Here is a 9,846-nt window from a genome sequence, read left to right as displayed (position 1 = left end):
GAGGGGTCCCCCGTTTTCCTTGGTTTTTTTTTTTTTTTTTTACACCCAGTTTCAGTTCCAGCTGATCTGCAGCCGTAAAGGGACGAGTACTTGCCGTAGCGTTTCGGCTACATAATCAGTTTCTCAGTTTGTGGAGTCCACCGGTCATCCAGGGTGAGTCATCGTCTGTCTGAGGCATTCGTCTCACTCATCACTATTTCAATTCAGTTTCCCAGCATGCATAGAGAGGCACTGTTTTCCATGCATCAACACCTGAAACACTTCCCTTTTTTTTTTCTCTGAACAATAAAAACCAATGTGTTTTAGCATCATTCAACTTCAGCTGCATGCAGGGCAGCCTGGCCAGAACGCAAACGCACCTCGGGGGTTAGAGCCCAGTGTTAGCCACACAGTCAAGCATCTCATGTTCCACTTGGAGACTTCAAAAGCCGACCAAAGGCCTGCCATTTTATAGGGTTCATCATCTGTGTGTTTGCTCTGGGCTTGAACGCAGCACCAGTCACCTCAAAGGCATTGTCTCCATGTGGGCTCAATAAAAACGAGGAAAAAAGGAAAAAAAAAAAACAGATGTGCTCCTGTCTCTAACATCACAGCTGCCTGCCATGCAGCCACCCTCCTCTGGGGAACACTTCCTCAGCACTCGCATAAAAGTTAGATTGTTAAATGAACAAGACTTCAAAAGACAAGATGGAAATCTTTTCATAATGGTTAAAAAACAAAGATGTGATGCATTCCATTAGTCAGTTTTTTTACTATATATTTCCTTATAAATCTGTACAGCCCCCGGGTGTCACTTTGAATTCTTCTTCAGATGAAATGGGTATAATTTTGTCAGCACTAAAAAAAGGCACAGTGTGGGGGCCGACGGGGGGGAGGTTATGTGTCAGAATCTAATATTATGTCACATATTTTTAAAACGACACTGCGCTCTCTTGTCGCCCTGTGATTCACCACTTCCACATCAGATTAGTCTTAAACACAGGTCTGTAGTTTTACACCGATCGTCACTCAGTGTCAAACACTTCAAAACCAGCAATCTTGTTGGGATGACGTGAGTAAACGAGGACAGGAAGAAACAAATACACAACATGACATGAACAAAAAAAAAATATTTAAACAAATTTGGTTTTTTTTTTTCAAATTTTCAGTGGAGGAAAGAAAACCCTCCGGGAGCAGGCAGGAACAGGAGGCACACACCAACCTGAACTTACCATCTTCTGGGAGTACAAAACATGGAGGGAGAAAGGGAAGGTAGTTATAAAATAAAGATGAATGTTCAAAAATAAGTGGAAAGAACAGGAGAGAAGTCATGACTAGGCTTCATGCTAAAATAATGGGAAACAGACTTTTTAACATCTGCACCTGGAACCGATTATAAATGTTATACATAGTTAAGAATAAACTTGATGCTGCACATAACTATATTTGATTATATTTAATGGACAGTTTAATGTGATTACATCACACCATAATGTAATATATGCATTTTTTTTAACCGTTTTTTTTCTAATTCCAACTTCTCCTTTAAATCACAGTTTCCTCATCAGATCAATAAGACAGGCCGTACCTTGATTTCGATGTTTCCCACTTTGGCCGTGGAGCGGATGATGGGCCTCCCGACCAACGCTGGGAAAATGTGCTCTGGGAAGTTGGAGCCTGCATAGCCACACTTGACAAACTGAAACAAAAACGGAGAAGAAGAAGAAGATGAGCAGAGTGTGAATGTGGTTTCACGGAGTGGCTCGAATGACACGTCTGGCTTTTTAAAACAATATACCACTGCAGCTTCAAGAACATTCAGACCTTCAGGCGTGTGTGTGTTTCTCACATTGTATGTGCAGAGATGAATAAAGTGCCAGGTTACAGACAAAAAAAAACACCTCTAGGCCAATGTGCTAAAGAGACGCAGCAGGAAGACGACACAGACGGGGAAAGAGATTGTTTGGTTAATTTATTGGTATTGACATGAAGGTAATGAAGAATGTGGCAATACGATATGTCACAATACAGTGCCAACGATACAATATATTGTGATATAGTGTGATACGATAGGCATGACGATATATTGGGGTCTTAATTGTAGGAAAACTGTCGGCATAGTAAACACACGAGGCTTAAAAACATGACGATATTGTTCACAATTATAGTAAAGTTCACTATATAATTCCATGCTCTGTTCAGCTGTAGCTCTGCACAGTCAGACTGTGGTCTCGGTGTAAAACACATGCAGCCAGTGTTTTTGAACGTCTCATAAAAACCTTCTGCAGTCTTTTCCGCTTAGACTTTCAGTTCAACTCAAGATTAATTCAAAAGGCTGTTTTTTTTTTCTTTCTTTCTTTCCACTCCACGTGCTTGAAAGCCACATCTCAGATGCCTCGTTAGTCAGCAGCACGCTGAGGCAACATCCTCTCAAAATGCTGACAAGATTTACACAGGAAATCCCTCCACAGCACAGAGAGACAATATCACCTGCATATGTGAACTTAAAAAAACAACAAAAAAACACACCTTTTTTTTAACACCAGCCACTAACAAAACCATAAATACACTGAGGCTGTGACTCAATCATGCAGACACACCTACTTTGCAAAGCAGCTGTAATGCAGTGTCTTATTACAGCGGCCGCACAACTTCAACTGTTTGCTTTACTTTGTTATCTAACCAGAAGATATGAGAAAATTACCCAGACTCAGGAAAAACACACACACACACAGAAAACCCCAAACCAGAGCTCTGTAGTACTGCTGTGTCAGCAAAAGACTGGTAAAATCTGGTGAATGCAAAACCATTGTATAAAATCTGGCCCTGGGACTAGCATGAACAGTTTCTGTGTGGAACTAATTGTCCTCCAGTTTCTCCTGTGTAATTCTGCAGTGATTATTTACATCTGATCTGAAATGTATTTATCATTTAGTACCATTTAATATCTTCCTAAATTCAATTGTGGCCAATTATGATTTAGTTACATTTAGTTTAGTAATTGAATATTAATAAAATAAAACAAAATTTGCCTCTTAACTAGGAAAATATTCACACCATTTGCCAAACCTGATTGGCTAGTTAGGCTCAGTTGAGTTACCCAATCAGAGGAATAATCTGGAGGATGTGTGTGTCAGTGTGCAGACTGCTGCATGCTTCACTAACCTCTCCGGTACATGCTACAACATCATATACAATGTGGCTCTGCAAGAGCAGCAGAGCATGATGTTTTTTGTTTTTTTTTTTAAATCAAGAAGGAAGCTCCATGATACTGTATTGACTCGATCCCCATGTGGCCTGTGAGCTGCCAGTCTGTAGACTTCTGGGCTAACCTTTAGCTATCCCTGGACTTAAGTTTAAATCTACACAATAGGTCTTTTTCTTAAGCAATAAATCTGACTATGTATGCAAATATATAAGATATACATCAAATAAATCCACAAATGAAAGGCACAGGTGGAATTCTAGAGATTACTTAATATGATTTAAGTACGATTCATTTTACATTATTATATAATTTTCAATCATTTCAGGGTTCATTTACTCAGGCAAAGCAGAAAACTAGTTCATAGGTTGACACAATTCAAGTTAAATGACAAGAGGGAAAAGAGTAGGGAAAAAGGGAAGAGTTTTAAAGGCACATTAGCAACTAGGCTGTAAACATTGGTGACATTCCTGTGTGTGCATTTATGACTTCGGGAGGAAAACGCTAATTTGAAGGTGGTTTCCTTCTTTTACCTGACACGGCCTGGCCAACCCTACACCCACCTGAGGCCCTGGTTCGTTTCCCAAGTCACTAAATATTTGTGCTACTTTTGGACTCAGTCGCTAACATATTATAGTGTGTAAAATCCGCGTCATTTGGTTCAAGATATCACTGTACTGGATGACAGAATAAAGCAGTCAGCTGTTAATGCTAATATGCTAGTTAGCTGCCGGAGCTTCACGGCTACAAACGAGCCGTCAGTGAATAGAGATGAATGAGTGGCAAAGGGCGCTGAAAAAAAGCTATGAGTTTAGTCCGCAAGCTGACATTAACATCCAGGAAATAAGCTTATTTCTTTAAAAGGTCTGTGTGACTGAAAATGAATAGGCTCGGGTTAACTTAGCCACCCAGTTCATGCTAACCTAGCCTGGAAGCTGACAGCGCCACTTCCTGTTTCAGCAAAATGGTTCCACACAAACGACAGCGTCCCCACAAAACCTTTGTCTTTGTTCTTTATCTTTCTAAAACAGAGACGGTCCAATTTTTCCAACTCACCCCGGTTCCATTGTCACACACCACTACTTTCCTTCCCTGGCTGTCCATTATGTCAAAGCCCAGTCGCCGCTGAACCTCCCTCAACTTTCTTCGACAAGCCGGAAGGAAGACACACCAACCCGGCAGAGAGGAGGAGGAAAAGAGCGGCGCTCATCCGGTGACGGAGTCGATCAAATGAGCGACACTCCCAGCTCCTGCATAGCAAAGCATTGGTTGTAATATGATGCAAATGTGACGGGGAAAAGTGGTCAATATTAAATGTCATAAATCAACAACCATATTTCCTCAAACCTACGAGTTTATTTTCATTTTTTTCTCTCTCAATTTGGCGCTAAAACCTTATTGTAAAAGATATAAAAGAAAAATTGAATCAGGTTAGTCAGATCATTATTCTTTATTTAAGTATTGACAGGCAAAACATTGAACAAACTTTTAATAATTTAATTTAAAATTACATTTTTCATCAATAAAACGTCTTTAAATACTTGTTTTTGAAAGTTCTTCAGCCAGAAATGCACACATTCAGTGACAACAACAGGGGTCGCTGCTCCTGTTTTTTGTTGGAGTACTGCCCTGGAAAACGTTGGGAAATTCCAGCTCTACGTAGGAGACTTAAGACCTTTTTTTTTTAAAGCTGTGCTAACTTTAATTCCAAGTAAATTCGCTGACTGCTCTCGATTTAAAATGATCTCATGTCCGTTTGTTATACTGGTTTATACCTACAAGTGGCCAACAGGTGGAGTAGTTTGAACCAAATGTCTGTGTGTTGAAGAGGAATTACTCTAAAACTGAAGACTCTTTAGGGACAAGGATGCTTGGGAACATAAGGACCGAGGCCCTCATGAAGGACAAGTTGGGGAGTTTAGCAATCATCGTTCTGGCCTCTGAACTCAGCTTTTCTTCTTGCTTTGGTGTTCTGATTCAGAGCAGAAACAAAAAATTAAAAATTGCATTTTATTTATTTATTGTTGTAATCACTGCAGACAGATGCTGACCTGACTGAGACGCTGGTTTTCTCTGCAGCAGACATCAGGCGGTTCAGAGTGTCCTCTAGGTGGCAGCTGTTAGCCTTGGTTTCCAGTTTGTTCATGGTCAGTTCGTACAGCTCACGGTCAACTCCTTTTGTAATGTGTCCATTAAAAACATTATATCACAGAGTGTCAGAAGTGTCATAAATACAGAGAGTGTGGTGTAAAAAAATAAATGTACAAATTTAACTTAGATTTGTCTGAAGATAAGTTAACAAAACCTAAATTTCTGTCCAGTTCCATGACTCACCTGGTGGGGGGCTGTTGCTGCTGCTGGGTCTCTTGTCCTCTCCATCATCACAACCAAAATAATCCAAGTTGACAGCAGGGCAGTCTGTGCTGGCAGGGGTAGACAGCAGGTAAGAACTACCGTAGGGTGGTCAAGACGTAGGAAGTTAGATTACATTAATCACTGTTGTTATCACTCCCCTTCTGTGAACCCATCCGTCTCTTTGACTGCGCACTTCCCAACCATGTTGGAAACCTCCCTAATACTTGGATATAGTTCTTAACGGTACTTACATACAGTATTTCTCAATTATAAAAAGGCACAGAAGTATTAATGTGTCAAGAAACTGACAGTCAAAGAAAAGAAAAGTGAAACAGGTTTCAAGAAGACAGAACAGCAGAACAAGTGAACAGCAGGAAATCAAGCCATTTATTTCAGTAGGTACAGGTTCTTACTGCAGTGCATCGTATCTGAAAAAAAAAATTCTTTGGGGAAAAATTAAAGTTTCTTCCGGAAGTAAGTGCTGGCATAAAGGCACAACTTATGGTGAAACACAGAACTGCGCTGAGCACAGCTGAAGAAGGTTGGATCGTCATTCACACCATGCAGTTGTTTTGGAGTTTGTTCTACGTGCAAATATGAGTTGGAGAAGTTAACAAAGACACTGATTCCACTAAACTGACTAAATTCTCACAGTTCTCTTCTGCTTAATCACTAGTCTGGTGCAAACAATTAAATTCAAGGGTGGCAAGTTTGAATCCCAAGTCCTGTCAGGACTGTGGTGTGTTGGCCAAGAATCAGTAACACATTGGTACGACTACAAACAAGTGCTTTACATTAAATATACAGTGAGATTGTAACGAAGCAGTTAAAGGTATAAAACGCAAATAATTACTGACTTGAAGCTAAAAAAACAAAAACTAAAAAAACTCTGGTCGTAGCCACAGGAGGGGAAACTGTAGTCAATCACGACTCAAACAGTTACTACAGCACTGAAATAAGTGTATAGACAATTATGAGGATTGAGTTATTTCCCTTTAACCCAGTGTTTGTCCAAAGTGCTGCATCAGTAACACAAACAGACTTTTAGAAAGTCAGATCACAGTGTTTCCATGTTATTAACAAATATTACACAGATCTTTCTTTTTGTCCCGGTTCACAGACTTAGTTTCTTCTACCCAAAAATTAAAATTTGATTATTTACAAAAATTAAAACAAAATCCAATGATTAGTTAAGCAACCATGAGAGATTCTATACCAGACCTTTTTACCAGAAACTATCATTTCTACTGAAAAGTACAAAACACAAGATCGTGTTGTAAAAGTGCAAAAATGTGTATGAAAAGTGTGTGAAACACTTAGGTACTTGGCATCAGAACTAATACTGAAAAAGGTTCAGCTTCTTGTAGTATATACTGAGATAAACGACTGAAAAGTAGCAGCGAGAAAAGATGAAACATTCTGGAAACCAATACAGAGATCGTGACGTCAGAGCAGAGCTCCCCCCCAAGACTGAAGTCATTGGCACTGGTTGATATTTTTCTGTAGAAAATCAACTCAATCCAAACATGTTTTATCAGGTGTTGAGGAAAACAGCAGCGTAAATTAGACAAAGGAGTCATGCTCAGGAAGAGGTGAGGAGGAGGAGCCCAGAGTGGACAGTCAAAGGTTTTGGCTTATGAGAAGCAGCCGTGTGAATGCTGAAAGTCGACTAACTCCACCCCCTAGAACTGGGGGGCTCTGCGAGGGGACATACCGTCCTGAGCGCTGGTAAGGCCGCGGCTGCTCCTCTCCGGCTGTTTGGAGGAGAGCGTCTCCTAAGGAGAAGGTGACAAACGTCATCATCACACTTTAGATTCACATGTTCATCTGTGTTCCTCCAACCATACCTGAAGTTGTTTCACTGAGGGTTGTGGTTTGGTACCAGGACCTGGAAGACCATCTGTGTCTGATCGATTTCCTGGCACAGAATCTTTGGTGGGTTCACGTATTCCCTGCAGGATCATATTAAAAAAAATAATGCATTAACCTCCAAAATTTAATTAGTAAAATGATAAAACTGGAATAAACTGGAATATACAGTTTAAATCAGATAAATTTGGACGAATGAATAATGGCAGTGTTTTTTCGACCGCCCTGGGAAAAAAAAAAGAAAAAGAAAATAACGTCCTGCTCCTGTGGTTTGTTTAAACTCACCTTGTCTCTTTTGTTGACACTGAGGCACCTGAGCAGAGTCGTGTTTGTATGGGAACCAGGCCACTGGAACTGAAGGCCCAAAGCACCGGTGACATCTTGGTTGGGCCACCAGAGGCCGCTCTGCAGCCTGAACGGAAGGGTGGGAAAATGAAACTTCAGTACAAGAAAAACAACAACAACACAGAGAGTGTGGGCTCTGCTCATCAATAATGAAGACGACCTCAGATCAGGCATCTGGGTGAAGAGCAGAGCCCCGAGGGTCAGCGTCTCCACGTCCTCCTCCACAGCTGCGACCCCTATGTCAGGGAAACTGGACCAGAGCAGTTGATGAACTCGGCAGGAAAATGAAGTCTGGTCGGGGGAAAAATAAAAAGAGAAACCTAATGGAGAAGTGCATTTAAAAATAAGTCACTGGACCAGAAAAACTAATAAAAACTGTGACAAACTCTGAAAAAGACTGTTATTATTTTAATGTTTGTTAATGGTAAGTTAAATAAAAAAATGAATTAAAAACAGCACAGCTTCTTCATGACAACACTCCAAATCAGATGTTCTCAAACTTTTTCTGCAGCCTGCTTTTGTGGACACAATTTTTAGAAAAATTGAAATGAATTTGCCTTGCAGCAACCCCTATCGTAGTGTGTCGGTACTGCAGGGGTTGCAGTTTTTAATTAGATAATTCTTTTTATCTTTGAAAGCTTTATCTTGTGAGTAGGCAATGGCAGCAGTCTACGGATGGGGGCGCTATTACACCCTGTATATTTTCCCAGTCTGTCACAGGATCAAATGTAGAGACAAACAACAAGGGGGGAGGGGGGGGCACAAACACAGCAGGTGCAAGCAGCACTGCTGCCACCGTGTGGCCCCTTTGATTTCCACTAATATCCTACCTGACAACTGTTTCTCCTTAAAACTCCACACTCTTCGATGCCGTCTTGACGTCCTTCAGAGTCCCCGTCTGTCTGTACGCTTCTGTCTCCTCCGTCTGTCCAAGGCTGTTCCTCCTCCCTAGTTCTCTGACCGGGGAACTCTGCCCAAGAAGTGTCTCCATCGCCCTCTGTAGGCGCTGAGCAGAAATCAGCAAAGCTGTCACTCGGTGGTAGACCCCCGACACTGGGCTCACATTCAGGATCACTGTGTGCTTCAGATACTTTGTCGTCGTCGTCAGCAGAACTATCCCGTTCACATGACGAGGTGGAGGTAGCAGCATGTTCCTGAGTCACTGACTGGTCCCCGCAGTGAAAACCTTTCTCTTCCTCACTTTGGCAGAGGTTTGCCATGCTAGTGTTATCCAAAGAGTAGGGATTTCCACAGTGTCCCAGCTCGTCGCCCTCATCGTCCGTCTGGTCCCAGTCGGTCTGATCGTCGTGTGAAGCCAGAGACGAAACATTGGGTTCCATGTCTGCAGAGACGCCATCGAAGGAGAAGTCGTCGCAGAGAGACGCCAGGTCCTCTGAAGCAGAGTCATACACGCTTGTTCCTGTTTTCTTCTCCGCGTCTTCATTCTCCTCAACCTCGGAGTTGGTCAAAGATTTGTCACACCTAAAGTCTCCGCAGCGCTCTCTTTGTTCCTCTACATCCTCCGGCTCCTCACATTCCAGACCTGCTGCGGCTTCCTGAGGTTGACGTTGGTCCTGAGATGGTTTCACAACAGCTGCACATCTTCTCTCACAGTGATTGATGTTGGTGCAAACGTTATCGTAAGATCTGGGCTCGGAGTCCATGATAACATCGCACACTCGTTCCCCAGGGTCGGTCCCTTCTACCTGGGGGGCCCTCTGTTCTGTGGTAGCTAACGGAGAGAAGCCGCAGCACCAGGGGTGAGCCGCCTGCTCTGCAAACACCGAGAAATCAGCAAAGCCATCGTCCTCCTTGGAAGAGAAGCTCTCTACTTGAAAAGCATCACAAGGTCCAAACCTGCGATCTCCTTTAGCGTATCCGTTCGTGAGACGGGAAGACAAATCGTCCATAAAGCTCTGTCCCTTCATATTCACCTGTTCTCTACAGGAGCCTGGGACGGAGCTGAGGGATTTGGGTTGATCAACGGGGGAGTTAGACGACTCTCTGAGGCTGCCTGGTGAGATTTTGGACTTGGGTAAGTGTGACGAGGAGCAAGAAACTATGACGGGAAATCCACCAAAGTCGCCAAACTC

The 9,846-nt window shown here is 42.3% G+C and overlaps 2 protein-coding genes across 2 annotated transcripts in view; both read right to left on the bottom strand.

The window, feature by feature from the left end:
- The window catches only part of LOC103387093 (ARP2 actin related protein 2 homolog), a 15,902-nt gene extending 11,509 nt beyond the window's left edge, over positions 1-4,393 (bottom strand). The window contains exons 1-2 of the mRNA XM_008321600.3: positions 4,241-4,393; positions 1,568-1,678 (exon numbers count right to left, since the gene is read on the bottom strand). Of these exons, the coding sequence (XP_008319822.1) occupies positions 1,568-1,678; positions 4,241-4,288 (159 nt within the window). The 5' untranslated portion in view covers positions 4,289-4,393. The remainder of the gene's footprint in view (positions 1-1,567; positions 1,679-4,240) is intronic.
- Positions 4,394-4,817: 424 nt separating this feature from the next.
- LOC103387094 (aftiphilin-like) lies at positions 4,818-9,840 on the bottom strand. Its single transcript, XM_008321602.3, has 8 exons — positions 8,584-9,840; positions 7,914-8,044; positions 7,694-7,820; positions 7,387-7,491; positions 7,254-7,314; positions 5,519-5,602; positions 5,236-5,359; positions 4,818-5,156 (listed from the first exon to the last, which is right to left on the bottom strand). The coding sequence occupies exons 1-8, from the start codon at positions 9,679-9,681 to the stop codon at positions 5,018-5,020; spliced, it is 1,869 nt and encodes a 622-aa protein (XP_008319824.1). The 5' UTR covers positions 9,682-9,840; the 3' UTR covers positions 4,818-5,017.
- Between the last annotated feature and the right edge of the window lie 6 nt (positions 9,841-9,846).

This window comes from Cynoglossus semilaevis, chromosome 12 (assembly GCF_000523025.1).
Source record: "Cynoglossus semilaevis isolate Cse_v1.0 chromosome 12, Cse_v1.0, whole genome shotgun sequence".
NCBI lineage: Eukaryota > Metazoa > Chordata > Actinopteri > Pleuronectiformes > Cynoglossidae > Cynoglossus > Cynoglossus semilaevis.
The sequence above is the reverse complement of the archived record's forward strand: the minus strand, read 5'-3'. Positions and strand labels throughout refer to the sequence as shown.

What these genes read in the sequence shown, in the direction of transcription:
- LOC103387094 (XM_008321602.3), bottom strand. Translation starts at nt 9,681, where the DNA reads ATGAAGGGACAGAGCTTTATGGACGATTTGTCTTCCCGTCTCACGAAC. An exon ending in TAAGGAGAAACAGTTGTCAG is followed by an intron (nt 8,045 to 8,583) that starts GTAGGATATTAG and finishes TCCCCCGACCAG; the next exon opens with ACTTCATTTTCCTGCCGAGT. An exon ending in CCTTACCAGCGCTCAGGACG is followed by an intron (nt 5,603 to 7,253) that starts GTATGTCCCCTC and finishes CTGCCAGCACAG; the next exon opens with ACTGCCCTGCTGTCAACTTG.